The sequence below is a fragment of the Brachyistius frenatus genome, unplaced genomic scaffold (genome assembly GCF_029030835.1).
Source record: "Brachyistius frenatus isolate BFR_SWC_R1_liver_20210118 unplaced genomic scaffold, ASM2903083v1 Contig_536, whole genome shotgun sequence".
Classification (NCBI taxonomy): Eukaryota; Metazoa; Chordata; class Actinopteri; family Embiotocidae; genus Brachyistius; species Brachyistius frenatus.
The window spans coordinates 67,501-82,759 of NW_027211135.1; the positions used below are offsets into that span (position 1 = coordinate 67,501).

The 15,259-nt window shown below is 44.8% G+C and overlaps 3 protein-coding genes across 5 annotated transcripts in view; 1 reads left to right on the forward strand and 2 right to left on the reverse strand.

Moving 5' to 3' along the window:
* hey2 (hes-related family bHLH transcription factor with YRPW motif 2) overlaps nt 1-5,766 on the forward strand; it is a 5,785-nt gene extending 19 nt beyond the window's left edge. The window contains exons 1-5 of one of the 2 annotated variants that reach the window (XM_069688169.1): nt 1-639; nt 2,132-2,210; nt 2,310-2,393; nt 2,970-3,051; nt 4,315-5,766. The exon at nt 1-639 is cut by the window's left edge and continues 19 nt beyond it. In XM_069688169.1, the coding sequence (XP_069544270.1) occupies nt 554-639; nt 2,132-2,210; nt 2,310-2,393; nt 2,970-3,051; nt 4,315-5,012 (1,029 nt within the window). In that variant the 5' untranslated portion in view covers nt 1-553 and the 3' untranslated portion in view covers nt 5,013-5,766. Of the gene's footprint in view, nt 640-2,131; nt 2,394-2,969; nt 3,052-4,314 lie in introns of both variants that reach the window. The other variant, XM_069688168.1, reaches the window with a different exon arrangement.
* A 1,243-nt stretch (nt 5,767-7,009) lies between these two features.
* LOC138614629 (lactoylglutathione lyase-like) lies at nt 7,010-9,744 on the reverse strand. The gene is made up of 6 exons (XM_069688166.1): nt 9,592-9,744; nt 8,439-8,521; nt 8,196-8,336; nt 7,889-7,956; nt 7,589-7,678; nt 7,010-7,186 (listed from the first exon to the last, which is right to left on the reverse strand). The coding sequence occupies exons 1-6, from the start codon at nt 9,658-9,660 to the stop codon at nt 7,092-7,094; spliced, it is 546 nt and encodes a 181-aa protein (XP_069544267.1). The 5' UTR covers nt 9,661-9,744; the 3' UTR covers nt 7,010-7,091.
* Nucleotides 9,745-10,746: 1,002 nt separating this feature from the next.
* Nucleotides 10,747-14,932, reverse strand: LOC138614627 (mitotic checkpoint serine/threonine-protein kinase BUB1-like). 2 transcript variants are annotated; one of them, XM_069688163.1, is made up of 10 exons: nt 14,709-14,932; nt 14,434-14,611; nt 14,273-14,333; nt 13,475-14,166; nt 12,771-12,871; nt 12,084-12,245; nt 11,827-11,984; nt 11,538-11,715; nt 11,355-11,461; nt 10,747-11,204 (listed from the first exon to the last, which is right to left on the reverse strand). In XM_069688163.1, the coding sequence occupies exons 2-10, from the start codon at nt 14,591-14,593 to the stop codon at nt 11,006-11,008; spliced, it is 1,818 nt and encodes a 605-aa protein (XP_069544264.1). In that variant the 5' UTR covers nt 14,594-14,611; nt 14,709-14,932; the 3' UTR covers nt 10,747-11,005. The 2 variants fall into 2 exon arrangements, with proteins under 2 accessions (XP_069544264.1, XP_069544263.1); XM_069688162.1 differs by having other exon boundaries at nt 11,538-11,984.
* Nucleotides 14,933-15,259: the final 327 nt, after the last annotated feature.

Sequence of the window (15,259 nt, forward strand, 5' to 3'; positions counted from 1 at the left end):
GAGGAGGACGCACCGGTCATCAGTCCAGCCTGCAGCCGACTCAGGGGCCACCTGCCCCGGACTAGTTACCGGACTCACACCGCTGCACAGACAACTCCCGGAGAAATTATTTTTTCTAAACGTTTTTTTTTCAGACTTTGGCTGAAAACTTGTTTCATGTGCGACTTTGTATTTCGGGAGGGATCAATAACTTTTGTAAGACGACAACTGGATCGGAACCGGAACGTGAACTTCTAACAAACTTTTGGATTAAATCAACAGTTTCCTGCAATATTCCTCATAACTGATCAATATCCCAGTTTTATTTGATTGATTTCCATCTGGAATTTCCCTGAAATAATCCTGCGTTGCGGACCGATTAGTATTGATTACATGATCGATTATCTTCCCTCCTGCAGGACTCATTAAACATTCATTCTCTAAAAATACATCGCAGGTATCGATCAGGGCTGTTTTGTGGGGTTTTTTATTCGGATTTGGGAGAATTTTGAAGCCGAAGCTCCGCGTCTCTTCCCGGGGACACTCACCCAGCCCTCCCCGACGTCCCATCGCCATGAAGCGGCCGTGTGAGGACAGCAGCTCGGCGGAGAGCGACATGGAGGAGACCATCGATGTGGGCAGTGAGAACATGTATCCAGGGTGAGAGCAACATCTCACGAGTTTTCTTAATGAAAATTAAAAACCTTCAGAAGCTGATGATTGAATTTATCTATAATAATCATTTATATCTCATTTTTTATTTTGTTGTTTTTGAACTTTAATTTCTGGTTATCTCGGCAAAAACAGACCTTTAATCTGAATATGTTTCATGGTATTTCAAAGTAATCGTATTATAACTTAATTTTTACACAGTGATTTAATGTTGTAATTAAAGGCTTTTAAAATCAGGTTTTAGTGCTAAAGTGCTAAAGACTTTGTCTTTGAAGACCTTTTTTTGTATCAATAAAACAGTTGAATAAAGTAGAAAAGTATTAATCTTCCTGAAGTTTAGCACCAATTTGAAATATTCTTTTCATCATTAGTCAATCTGAGGATTATTTTCTTGAATCATTAATCAATCATTTGGTTCCTTAAATGTCAGAAAATATTTTCAACCACCTCAAAGTCTTCAGATGTTTTGTTTTGTCAAAAAGTTACTAAGAACTAAGAGTTAAAGTTTCCCATTAGACTGTAAAAAAGAGGGTAAACAATAAAATGAACTTGATGCACATTGAAAGGTCAGCACTGCATCTTAAACTCCTTATTACTGATGATCATATTTTCAATAAATTTCTAACGTATTTTTTTTACAATAAAAGTAGTTTTTATGGATTCATTTATTAATAAGTGACCGAATGGAGAAGTTTATTTAACATTAAAAAGTAAAAGTTTGAATAGTGTCATATTGTCCTTTCAAAGTAAAATTGAGAATTCTGCAGTAAAATGTTTATTATTCATGATTTTGTAAATACAAATTCAACAAAGCAACATGTAATTGTTGTGGCTGTGACTTAAACTACTTTACATGCAATTAAACATTGTTTTTTAATGTAAAAATTGTACAAAACTTATTACGAAAGAAGTACGTTGAAGATAAAACTGTCAGGTAAATGTCGTGCAGGAAAAAGTGTCATTATTAACTTTGAAAAGAGGTGAAATTAAAGTTTAAAGCTACATAAAATGGAAACATTGAGGTTAAACGTGTACAGAACTTGAGTAAATGTTCTTTCCATCTGATGCATTAATGTTTGAGCAGCATTTTATGGTAAATGTGAAGCTGATTTAAACTATTTTATAAAACATTTGTGGAGTTTAATCTATAAATATGCACCTTAGGTTTACTTAAGTTATTTCTTTCCACTTTCAGTATAAAATTGAACCATTTAATCTTCTTGGATCGATTTATTGAAACAAATCCATTAAAAAAAGATGCTGAAAATGGATGCCATGCTTAAAATAACAAAGAAAGAAAAAGACACATTAATAAACGATGAAATGTTCCATAAATTAAATATAAATGGCCATTAAAACACCAAAATGAATACCTGATGTTATATAACCACTTTTTTGCTGCAACACTTCAAAACTTTACTCCACTTTTAATATCCTGAATAAATGAATTGAACAGTTTCCGTGTTTACATTTTTTTCAGGCACATGAAGACGTCCTTTATAAGATGCGGATCACCGACGACGACCACTCAAGTGATGGCGAGGAAGAAACGCAGAGGGGTACTCTGGGTTACTGTGAATATCAATAAAGAAATATCATGGTGGTGTCAAACCTCAGGAATCACAGCGGTCTTTTTGCTGTTGTGTTTTACGTGTCAGATTATCGAGAAGAGACGCAGAGACAGGATCAACAGCAGCCTGTCGGAGTTACGGAGACTCGTCCCAACGGCGTTCGAGAAGCAGGTGAACGTCTGTTTTGTTTCTAGACGACGAACACTGAAGCAGAATCAACACCTTCACAAAACATCCCTTTTCTTCTCGCCTCTGCTTTTTAATCTTCCCCTCGGGATAATCTCTCCACCTGTCTGATGAACGACTGGAGTCACCTGTCTGAGGCTTATTCACCCCGCTGACTCATTAATCTCACACAGAGACGGAGAAACAGGAAATACCAGACGAAATAATAACAAAGGAGGTTTACAATTGAATTGTGTTGGAACACAGAGTACAAACGTGAGACTTCGGGAGGTTTGAATTCAAAACTATCTTCAGAGTTAAAGAGAAATTGAAGGCGTCCGTTGTGTTTTTTTGTTTTGGCTTAAATGAACCTTTTCCAGTGTCACAGCGTCTTCAGACACTTCATTGAACTAAACCAACAAAAAAAAAAAGTTTCACCTGAAATGTTTGCTGCAAAAAGAGTCGATAGAGTCACACGTTGAAAACTGGGCGAAAAAAAAGATGTCTTTTAATCAATATAGGAAAATGCTTTAACTAGAATTAGTGCGAAGTTTAACGAGTGTCCCGCTCTGACGTCATCAGGGTTCGGCCAAACTGGAGAAGGCAGAAATCCTCCAGATGACTGTGGACCATCTGAAGATGCTGCAGGTCACAGGAGGGAAAGGTAACCAGAGCTCAGCTGACCTCGTCGTATCCAACACATCAACTACTGACAACCGCAACCTGAATCTGAAGTGCTGCTTCTGAAGAGCAGGATTAGTTTTAGTTTGGATTTGGGTTATGTTTATGATGAAGTCAGGCTGACGTTGGGGTTAGATCCTGGTTAGGTTTAAATTAGAGGTTGGTATGGGTAGAGTTAGGTTCAGGTTTAAGTTAGGTTTATTCTAAGATTAGGATCAATTTTAGTTTTGGTTTGGGTTGTGGTTTATGTTAAAGTTAGGCTAAGATTAGGGTTAGATAATGGTTAGCTAAAGGTTCAATTTAAATTAGAGGGGTTAGGTTTATGTTAGGCTGAGATTAAGGTTAGAGTGAGATTAAAGTTAGATTAGGTTTAGAAGACAGTTCAGATTTCGGTTGGGTTAGGACAGGTTCTGATTTAGGTTATGGTTAAAGTTAGGATAAGGTTGGGGTTAAACACAGGTTAGGTCTAAGTTAAAGGGGTGGTAAGGTTAGGTTTAGGTTTAAATTGAGGTTCGATTTAAGTTTTGGTTTCAGTTAAGTTTCCAGTGAAAGTTAAGACTAGGTTAAATTTAGGGTTTAGATTGGGTTAAATCTCCAGAAAATGAATGTAAGTCAATGTGGTGTCCTCTGAAGTGATGGAAACAGGACTCTGTGTGTGTGTGTGTGTGTGTGTGTGTGTGTGTGTGTGTGTGTGTGTGTGTGTGTGTGTGTGTGTGTGTGTGTGTGTGTGTGTGTGTGTGTGTGTGGGAGGGAGGTGGTGAGTCCATGGGAAAACGCTGCAGGGATAAAAGCACCACTTGACCCTGAGCAGCGCTGTTTGCTTTCATAAAGCAGGAGGGAGGAGGGGATGGGGGGGACTGATAGGGCGGGGGGGGGGGGGGTCTGCACGATGCGTTCACAGTCAGTCTCTCTGCAGCATTTGTTTGGGTTCAGCAGCAGCCGTGCGTGAAGTTTAGAGTTTCTTCTTCGGCACACTGAAGGAAACTGGGTTCTCAAATTTACAGAAGAATCTGAATGCAAATATTTTTCTTATCTTATTAAACTTGTAACAGCTGGACAGATGTTTCCTCCGGGTTTGACATTTTGCCTCCAAGAATTAGGCCCTTTGGTTGCTATGATACCGAATATTCACAGACGTTAATTCACGAGTTGAAAGGAACGAACCCGGCGCTCTCTGTGGGTCCTCTTCCTCCTCCACCTCCTCCTCCTCCTCCTCCTGCTAACACTTCTTCTTCTGTGGTGGCAGGTTTCTTCGACGCCCACGCTCTGGCCCTGGACTTCCTGTCTCTGGGTTTCCGGGAGTGTGTGACGGAAGTGTCTCGCTACCTGAGCGCCGTGGAGTGCGTGGACTCCGGCGACCCGCTCCGGTCCCGCCTCCTCTCCCACCTCACATCCTGCTCCTCCCAACGCGCCGCCGCCGCCGTGACGGCCGCCTCCCACCACCACCACCCTCACCCCCACCCCTCCCACCACCACCACCAGCAGCAGCCCCACCCTCTGCCCCCCCCGCTGCACCCCCATCACTGGGCTGCCGCCGTGGCTGCGCTGCGTCCTCTGCCGTACGGACTGAGCGCGCTCCCTCTCTCTCCGGACGCCGGAGGAGGCGGCGCCCCCCAAAGGCTGGCGGAGCTGTCGCAGCGCTGCGTGGCCTCCGCCTTCCCCTCCCACCCAGACTCCTCTTCCTCCTCCTCACCTTCCTCCTCTTCGTCCTCGTCTCTCGTGCTCCCCGCCTCCCTCCTCTCCCTCTCGGCGTCGTTTCCCATCGCCCTCCACGGAGGTTTCCCCATCCTCCCTCCCTCCTCCTCCATCACCTCCACCGCTGCCGCCACCAGTCCTCCCATCTCCTCCTCCTCCTCCTCTTCCTCCTCCTCCTCCTCCCAGACTCCTCACGGCGGCAGCAGTAAACCCTACCGGCCGTGGGGCACCGAGGTTGGAGCCTTCTGATCGCGTCGCTGCTCACTAACTTCTGACAGTTTAACAGCCTGGACGTGTTTCATTTAAAGGCTCGAACAGCCGACCGAACACCTGCTCCTCCTCACCCGGTACCTTCGGGATGTTTGGTGACTCGTTTCCACCTGCTGCTTTCACAAAGTGACCCGAGAACAGAAACGTGAGGTTTCATATGTTGGTTTTCTTTTCGAGTTTACAGAGTTTAAACGTCTTCCAGCTGCTCAGAAACGAGATTTATTTCCACTTGAATGAACGTGACACTGCTTTACTACCTTGATGAGTCAGGTGATATTTTATGTTTTATTATTATTTTAACTCCATCCCACTCACACCACCCTGCAGACCCACTAAAGCACCGGGCGTGGATTAATCCGTCGATTAATAGTCCCCAGCGAATGCTCCATTTCTTCCCGTTTGTCTGTTTTAGGGAACGACAGAGCTTTTAATATAAATTAAAACTCTGTATTTGTGAGGTATTTTTTAAACTAGAGTGATGAACCAAAGTTTGCCTGTAATAATCACTCCGACATGTTTAACCCGACATTTGTCGTTTCCACGTTTCACAGAGAATCTATGAATTGAGAACACTGATATTTGATCATATTAAACCCTTTTTTTTCTTCTTCTTTTTTTTTTTACATGTAAACTTTCACTGAAGTTCCCGCCAAATATCTGTGATGCTCTGTGTGCCTTTGTAAAAAAAAAAAATAAAGACGACTAAACGGTGTTGCTGCTGTAACAAAGAGAACGGTTGTTCATGGTGGTGTTCTTGTTGTTCATTCACTTTATCTATCAAAATGACCACAAGAAGATAAAATATTGGTCAAATAAAAAGAACAAAAGATAACAGAGACTCACAGAATTAGCAGAAACAGCAACACAGAGTAGAAATGTCCAGAAAAAGTTGCATAATGGTGTAAATCAAAAACATGGGGACCACAAGTCGCCGCAAAGACACAAAATGACTAAAAACACAAGAAAATGGCACAAAAATCACCATGGAGACTCAAAGTGACCAGAATCATAGAATTACCAGAAACAGACACACAATATCCAGAAAGAAACGCAAGATGACCAGAAACTGGTGTAAACCAAAAACACAGGCACCAAAAGTCGCCGCAGAGTCACAAAATGCCTAAAGACACACAAAAGACCCCGAAAATTACCACAGAGACTCAAAATGAGCACAAAGAGACACAACGACGACAACAAAGGGACAAAAAAACAACAACCACACGAGAGAGACAACAATACAAAGAGAAGCCAAACAAACAAAACACAACGTGTTCATCACGTCATGTGATCTTCCTCGGAAAAGTTTGTCTTTCACTTATTTTGGGGCTTAAAAAACTGCGACAAATTTCAGAAAAGTGACTTAACAGACTCATCAGGAAGATCGTGGGACGCGAGTGAAAGATCCAGAAAACCAGGTTTTCTGGACACGATTAACAAAAATACTTTTTACCTAAAATTCCTGTGCGTAAGGAGGCCGAGCGGACGCGTTAATCCTCCTCCATCTTGCCTCCCGCCTTCATCCTGCGCTCGATTTACACGCTGAAATCACTGGTGCACCCGTTAAATCCTCCCAGAGAGGAGAGCGGCGTCACTTCCAGCCGAATGGAGGATTAGAGGCTGACAGGCCTGGGAACGAATCCGCCACCGGTCAGCCGACACAGTTCTCACGCCGGGACGCCGCTTTGAAGTGACCGGCGGTAAAAATTAGGTGACGCGAGCCGGTCGGAGGCTTCACACGGAGTCACGGACAAAAGATTCGGCCTGGCGGGTTCAAGGACAAATATCAACACGTTTTCTTTTACATGATGCTTCAATTATTTTGCATTCATACTGTTCCACTGTCCTCATTATTTATGATTACTACTGTTTACACAGCGTACGTTGTTTATAAGATTTGATTATCACCTTTATAAATGGTATAAAATGTTTGTGAGATGAACAGATTCACAGGATCAGCAGACTTTTTTATTTTCAGCTTTTTCTTTTTATTATATTTTCATAGAAAAATTCTGCAGCACCAGAAAAAGCAAAGGTTTGTGTTTGGATGCGAGGACGTCTCTACGGGGTCAGTAAGGACACCATGTTGTTGGGACTCAGGATCTCGATCCAGTACCCGTCGGGATCCTGAACGAAGGCCAGGTCCTTCATTTTACCTGCCAGGTGGAAAAACGTGTCGTAGTGAGCGTTCGTCTTCAGGAGAACGTCTCCACGTTCTTTCACAGGATATTGAACAACTGAAGATAAAGTTTTAGCCCCGAAATTTAAATGCCTGATGACTTTTCTGGGGCCTCAATCTGATTTATGGCTGAAGCTCAAACCTGCAGATGTCCCGCTGACTGTGAGCGCCACCTGCTGGTGGAAAACTAACAGTCTGACGTGACGCAGCAGAACATAAAGAATTCAAATCTTAACTTGGTCTTTTAAATCATCCAGACTGCTTTTAACGTCTTTCCCTTTTCTTTTTATTTTAAGTGATTTGAATTTAATTGCGCTGCTGATCGAGACACAGACAGTTTACACTAGAAGTCAGGAAGTCCGGTGAGGTTTTAACTCACCTGAGTCCGGTTTCTTCAGAAACGTCACTTTCTGCTCTTCGAATAGTTTGCAGGCAGCGTTGACGTCAGGAACGGCGATGCCGATGTGACCTGCAGCGAGACCAGACAGACGTTTTATTTCCATCTCAGACATTCAGACATCAAATCAAAGGTTCTGAACATTGAAATTATTTAGAAACACACATTTAGTCTGTTTTACATAAAAAATTAAAAAGAAAAAACTCCAATAAAGCTAATTTTAACTTTTTCTCGTTCACTTTCTGTAAATTCTTTGATCGATCTTTGTTCAAACTTTCTCACCGAATCCTCGCGGTTCGTTGTTGCCGCTGTGGTACGACAGGTTTTCATCGGACTCGGAGCCCCAGTTACTGACGAACACACGTTACACACCACAAAACAATCAGAAGATGCAAGCAGGTGTTGGAGATTTATTTTGTTGTGAAATTGTCAAAAAAAACTGGTTGTTAATTTGAATTTTTGATGCGCTGAAAAAAAAAAGTGAAGCTCTCTTATGGCCAAAAGTATGTGGACGCTTGAGACCTGAAACGACCGGCGTCGAAATGGATGAGTGGAGCAAAAAAATGTGTGTGTGTGTGAAACTCCTCACTGCGTGAGCTCTAAAGTGGCCCGGCGGGAGAAAGTCCACGCCGTCCTCTCCCTGATGTCCCCCGGGATGTCCACCTTGTCCTCGTAACCCAGGAAGTAGAAGCTGAACCGCATCGAGGGGAAGTCGATCTTCTGCAGCAACCTGGGAACCACAGCAGAACCCGGCGGGTTAAAAGGGTTCCTGAGGAGAACCACGGGGAGTTCTGGGTGTTCGGAGCGGTTCTGGTCCGGGCGGAGGACTCACGTCATGCCCAGGATTCGGGTGTAGAAGTCCAGAGACCGAGCCGGGTCTTTGACCCTCAGCATCGTCTGCTGCATCATGAAGTCCTGCGAAGACGGAAAACAGAAAACACACCGAGCGCCGTTGAAAACCATTAAATCAGCAGTTTTCAGCCTCTTTTAGCTCCTTTCAGCCGGAGAGAGACGTTCTTGTTTTTGTGCGGAGGTGGAGGAGGACACCAAAACAGAGCTGAAAGGAGAGTGAATGTTAGAGGACGCAAACTCGACTCCGCTGTGAGTTTGAACGGATTAAGATAAATTTAACAGTTGCATACTTCCTGTATCCCTTTCAAATTAAAAGCAACAGTTTCAAATTAAAAACCCTCTAGCGTTGCATGCACGTTACATACAGACATATATAAAGTATTGACCTTGTGTATTGTAAGGTGTTGAAGCAACAACAGTGTTGTAACACTTGTTGATTGTATTTGTTTTATTATTATGATTATGATTATTATTGGGGCAAAAACAAAGGCGGTATAAAGGTGAAATTTTAAAAGAAGATTTTATTTTTTAGCTGGAATCCAGCTGATGGAAGTAGTTTTGAGTTCAAATAAAGTTTGTTTTTTCCAAATCTGGCAAAAAATAAATAGATAAAAATAATACAATTCTTTTTTTTTAAAAAGAGAAAATAATGTGACACCTTTAATTAAATAAAGTAATTTCATCCGTTGTTTGTATGAAAAAAAATCTGTGTCCTTCATACACATTATTTTAATAAACTGAATTTCATCTTTCCACCGAGTGTATAAGAACTCAGACAATAATGTGAAGATCACCGATGAAATCCAGATGTTACAACAGTTTTACATCTAATACTTGTGACAGCAACATAAAAGTTTACTCAAATTACAAAATGACTTTTTCCACACTTTGCTGTAGAGTACACCTTTACAATCAGTTTCAGGTAAATCAGTGTCTGTCCAGCTGTGCCTCTGCAGTTCTTATCCTGAATCTGCTGCTTTACATCCTGAACTTCCTGAACTTAACGAACTGTCTGCCTGCAGGCGTCAGCAGGTCTGAAGTTGCAGCCAACAGGTTGGACTGCATTTCAGCTCCACCGGCCGGCGCCTACCTTCTACCTGAGGCCTCAGATCCAACACGAAACACAAGACCACCTTGGTGAGGGCGTGTCCCTCGGCGCAGGCAGCAGACGCAGCGTCGTCCGACACCCCTTGACCCTCCATGACCTCCACTGGACCTCCACACGCTCCTCTGCTGCTGCCTTCAGGGGCTGCTCGGGAACACGGCGTTTCTCAAATGTTAGCTGACGCTTCCTGGTGCCTCGAGGACTTCGGCTGCTGTTGTCAAAGGAGGCGGTGCCTAAAAAAAACACCTTTCCACCAGTAAAAAAACAAATAAAGTAGAAGAAATGGCAGTCTTGATGAAGATAAGTTACATTTCTGTTATAAAAAGTCAAACTATTTATATTACTATAAAAAATACAGAGAAACAAAAAAAAACTGATTTCGTGATTGAACATTTTGAAGTCAATATTTAAATGTTTATGTAATATTCAGACGTGATATTAAACTGATATCTTTGGGTTTTTTGACATCATTCAGTCCAAACAACTGATTGATGGAAGAAACAGAAAATATCGTATCAACAGTGATAATTTGTGGAAATATAAATATAGAAACATTCAAAGTTGAAGAAAGTCCAACATGTTGTCAGAGGAGACGAGTTAAAGGAGCTGCAGCTTCTCTGAAAACACTTCAAACATTCCTGCATGTTTGTATGCAGCTGCAGGTCTGAACATGCAACACGCAACACACACACACACACACACACACACACATACACACACACAGTTGTTTTTAAGTAAAACCTTTTGAGCTTTTTGATTTCAAATTTTGTCTTAGGAAACACTTCATGTTTTAAATCACAATTTTGACTTTTTATCTTTTTTTACCTAAATATTTGACTAAGTTAGAATTATTTTTTTTAACTTTTATCCAAGTTTGATTGTTTTTATCAGAATCTTGAACAATTCTTCTAATAATTTTGACTTTTTTTCTCTGAATTTTGGACTAATTCATACAAATGTTTTTACTTTCATCGCGTAGTTACATTTGATTATTTTTTTAATCACAATTTTGACATAATTCTTCAAATAGTTTTGACTTCTCTCTTATTGATCTTCTGACTACTAATAATGTCCGACAGCCGAACAAAGCTCCGCTCGACTCGTCCGATTCTCTGAAGGCGAAAAGCAGAAAATATGACGTGACGGAAGAAAATATCAAAACTCATTTCCATAAAAACAGAAATCAGAAGGGAAGTTTAGAAGAGCAGCTGAAGATGAAGAGAAGACAATCTGCACCTCAACACATTTATTCTTTAAAAAAAAAAAAAATCAAACTCTAGTTTTTACAATTTGAAAGCCGAGAAAATTCAATTTCAAAAGTAAAGTACATAAAAATGACTTCATTCTTTGATATGTCCAAACAAGCGCTGCTCCTGCGGTGACCTTTGACCTTCAACCCTCCTCTCTCTCTCTGAAACCCGTTTCTGTGGTTGGGTTTCCCGTCATCTCCGCGGCGCCTTGCGGCTCTCCAGCAGCAGCACCACCAGACGTCTGAGCAGCGCCGGCAGCTTGCTGCTGTAGTTCTGCTGCAGGACCGACGCCAGCCGGCACCGGAGGCTCCGCAGGCTCGGCGCCGAGCCGCCGTCCGGCACGTTGAGCAGGACGTGGAAGAAGTCCAGCCAGAGGTCGCCGTGAGGGTTCCTGGAGGACGAGAAGAGTCCCGGTTAGCTTCCGCCCGGTCAGACGACCTCTGGTCCCGGTCCGATTCAAACTGGACTCGTATTGTTGTCACAATATTGGTGTTTCTAAAAGTAATACAAATTAATCGGACGGAGCGGAGACGGACGTTACCTCCTGAAGACGCCGTTCGTCTTCCACACGCCGCCGTCGTTCGTCACCTGCATGTACGTCCCGAACAGCATGCAGTGGACCGTCCCGGCGAGCCCGAAGTAGTCGGTCTGGAAAACACACGAGGTGAAGATGCAGGAAAACGGAGAGACGTGTGAAAGACAAACCGCGGCAGCGCGTCCTCACCTGGTAGCTCCACGGCTTCCCGCTGAGCATCTCGGTGCACTGGAAGCCCGACGTCAAACAGCGGGCGGTGAACGCCGTGCCTTCTGGGAAAAGCCGCATGTCGATGCTCTGTCCGAGGTCGATGAGGACGAGGCCGTGGTCCACGCCGTCCGGGTCGAAGCAGCTGTTCTCCAGGAACCTACAAAAAAACACACCGGCAGCTTTGAAAAAATAAAACAAACACACGAAGACGTTTCCTTCCAAAGTCAACGCGTCCACGTCGGTAGAATAGATGGTGTCGCGGGCGTACCGCTCTCCCAGCAGGAAGTTGTCGGGTTTGACGTCGGCGTGGACGATGCGGGCGGCGTGCAGCCGCTCCAACGTGCGCAGGATGCAGACGCTGAAGTACAGGACGAGCGGCGGAGGCATCACCTTGTCGCTCAGGGATTTGTAGACGTTCACCGCGTTCTGAAGGTGGAGGTGAAAAAAAGAAAGAATCAAACTTCACACGTGGAAAAAGGAGCAGAGACTCTCCGGGCGTGAAGGAGCGGTTATAAACCAGCGGACCAGCAGGGTGCCGTAGTCGTGCAGCTCGCCGACCAGCACGCTGCCGTCGTGGAAGAGGTGGGCGGAGCTGACGCGGCCGTACAGGTGACGGACGGCGGGCTGCAGCCGGGCGTCCAGCTGCGTGTGGATGTAAAACTCCCACGGGTTGGCCGGCTTCTGGACCTGCAGGGAGACACGTTGGACGTCAAGAGTCTTTCTGTCCAACGTCACTCGGATCCAATAAACTGAACTGTGACTGTTTGGACATGTTTCACGGGAAAAGTCAAATCTCTGAGATTTAGACAAAAAAAAACAACAACACATTATAAAAACAATATTGTTTCATACCAATGGACCACCGGGGGGCGCTGCAACTTTATTAAATCCTTTAAAAGGAGTTTAAATTAGGTTCAGGGACTCAAAATACTGGCTTTCATTCTGTAAAAGAAAATGATTCAGCTATGATTTAGCTTTACTGTTTTTTTATGTGTCCAAATGCTGCATTCAACTATATTCAGGACATTTAAAAGATTTAATTTAAGAATTTTTAACCCTTTCTGGGGCATTTATTTGTTTTGTTTCTGCAGGAAAGTTTTCAAGTTCTGCTGATCTCCTAAAAAAACTAATGTTGCGGTCACTAAAAAGAAAGAATCACATCCGTTGAGGAGTTTTGTAAAAAGAGAGCGAATCGTGGAGATGACGTCTCACCTTTAAAACCACCTTCTCCGAGGTCACCGGGTTCGTCGCCTGGTAAACGGTCGCGAACGCACCTTTGCCGAGAACGCCGTCGACTCGGAGGGACGACGTTCCTGTCGGAGGGCAAAACGTTTAAAGAACACGCCATCTAGTGGCAGCTTTAATAACTTCACCTCCAACGAGTGGGAAAAACCATCAGTGTGAGTTATTGACTGTTATATGACTGACATGCAGACACAAGAATAAAATGATAATAAAGGAGAATTAATCATCATCAGCATAGATTTGGTCAAAATGTACAAAATAAAATTTCCAAAATAAACAAAAAGAGATCAAAAGTATTTTTTGTTTAAATAAAAGCACCGGTGCTCGGATTTTTTTTTTTACATAAATTTCCTTTTTAAAACTAGTTTTTCATTTTTGTTTTTGATAGCTGACATACGTAGTTGATAGGAAATTAAATATAACTATTTATTGCAGCCACCTAAAGAACCTAAAACTCACTGTCAAACGAATTATTGTGAATTTAATTGACTCCTTATCATACGTGTGATTTCATACAGACTAAACAAACAAAATATGTTAATTGCTCAAGATCGGTAAAGTGTATTTATCAGGCTTGATGCTAAGCTAAGCTAACTGCTTTGACTCCTCCCACTTCACAGATATAAGTAAATAATAAATAAGAGATGTGAAGCAGCAGCTGTGCTTCTTACCCATGCTGAGGGTCCTCCCGGGGGAGAAGCTGGGGACGCCACATCTCCAGCTGACACAGCAGGGGTGGGCGGAGAGGGGCGGAGTCAGCGAGGCCAGCAGGCCGGAGATCAGCTCGTCGTCCCACGGATCCGACACCAGGTGGACGGCTGCCGTCGCCGCGTTCATGGACACGTCGGCGCTCGGCTCTCTGTGCGGACTCATCACGGGCTCGTCAGCGCAGAGCCGCGGCTGCTCCGGACTCACGGGGACGTCTCGGTTCCGGGTGGACGGCGCGTCCGCTCCGCCGGGACGACGGGGACTCATGAAGGCGTCCGGGTCCGGCTCCACCGCGGCCTCGGGGCTCCTGACGGACAGCCAGTCCGGTTTGAGCGCGCACTCGGGGCTCATGGGAACGTCGTAGGCGGGTTCGTCCGGTTCCTCCGTGATCTGAAAAGGTTCGCTGCCGGGTCGAGCCGAGGCCGCGGAGGTCCCGGAGGAGTCGGCGGGACAGAGCGTCTGGTCTCTGAAGGACAGCACGGCGGGAGGAGGAGGCTGCACCATGGTGATGGAGGAGGTGATGGAGGAGGTGGCGAGGCAGTGCTGAGCCAGACCCTCCCCAACGATGGTGCCCTGCCTCGCCGAGGAGGGAACCAGCTGGCTGACGGCCGTCTCAGAGAGCTTGTCGTCGGTCGGACTCTGTTCCATGATGGGGCTGCAGGGGGGGAGACACCGGGGGAGGGAGGGTGGGAGGAGGGGGGTCGGTCAGTCGGTGAGACATGCTCATCACAACCTCTGTTACCTGAGGACACAACGCTTACCTGAGTTTTTGGGTCTGACGTCGGATGAAAGCGTTGTCGTCAGCATCGCCGCCGTTGTTCTCTGTGAAGAACCGAAAAAGTCTTCGTTTGTCACCAGATTAAGAAGAAGAAGAAAAAGAACCGTGTTGTGAGGCGGGGAGGTCCGGGTCCGGTACCGGTACCTGGGTCCTGGTACAAGTTGCCGCTGAGGGGGGTCTTGTGAGTGAACGGCGTGGAGACGCACTGGGCCAACATGGCGAAGTCCAAGGTGCTGTTGGGACAGGCGGCCAGCGAGTGGAGCGAGTTGTAGCGAGCGCCCCACATGGTGCTCTCGTCCGGCATCGGGTCGGGAGGAGTGTCCTGGAGAGACGGGGACAAAAACAACAACGTCTGTTTCACCACTTCGCCGACGAAGTGTGTTCGTGACGAATCGACGTCTTCGTAAAACCGAACTCACGTTGGGTTTGTCTGCCTTCGGCGGCGCGACCGGATCCAGAGCTCGGACGGGTTTGGACTTCTCGGTGGGACGAGCAGCAGCGCTGAGCAGAAACCACGAAGTAAAACCATGAGAGTCTGCCGATTGTTTTCCACTTCTTAGTCAAACCCAGTGTGTTGCCGTGGAAACGGAGCTCGCACTGACAAAAAGTCAGTCTGACAAAAACATGTGATTGAGTTGTTGTTTTGTTTACCTTCCGTTTTCTTTATCGTTGTTGTCCTGGAAGATGGTGAACGGGGCAGCGGAGGGGGGCTGATGCACCGAGGAGGGGCCTCCTGTCAATCATAAAGGAGGATGAAGGTCAGCAGGAAACTGGCTTCAGTTGAGGTGAATACTACTAATAATTGTTCTGTCTATTGGGTTGATGTTTAGATAATTTTAATTTATCCCCCTGGTGGTTGCATGTGTTATTGCAGTTAGTTTAAGCAGTAGAAGTCTCTTCATTCATTGGCCAATAGGGTCACATGACGTGGCCAGAGCAATGATTCCAGCTCACAGCAGAGGTGAGGGGT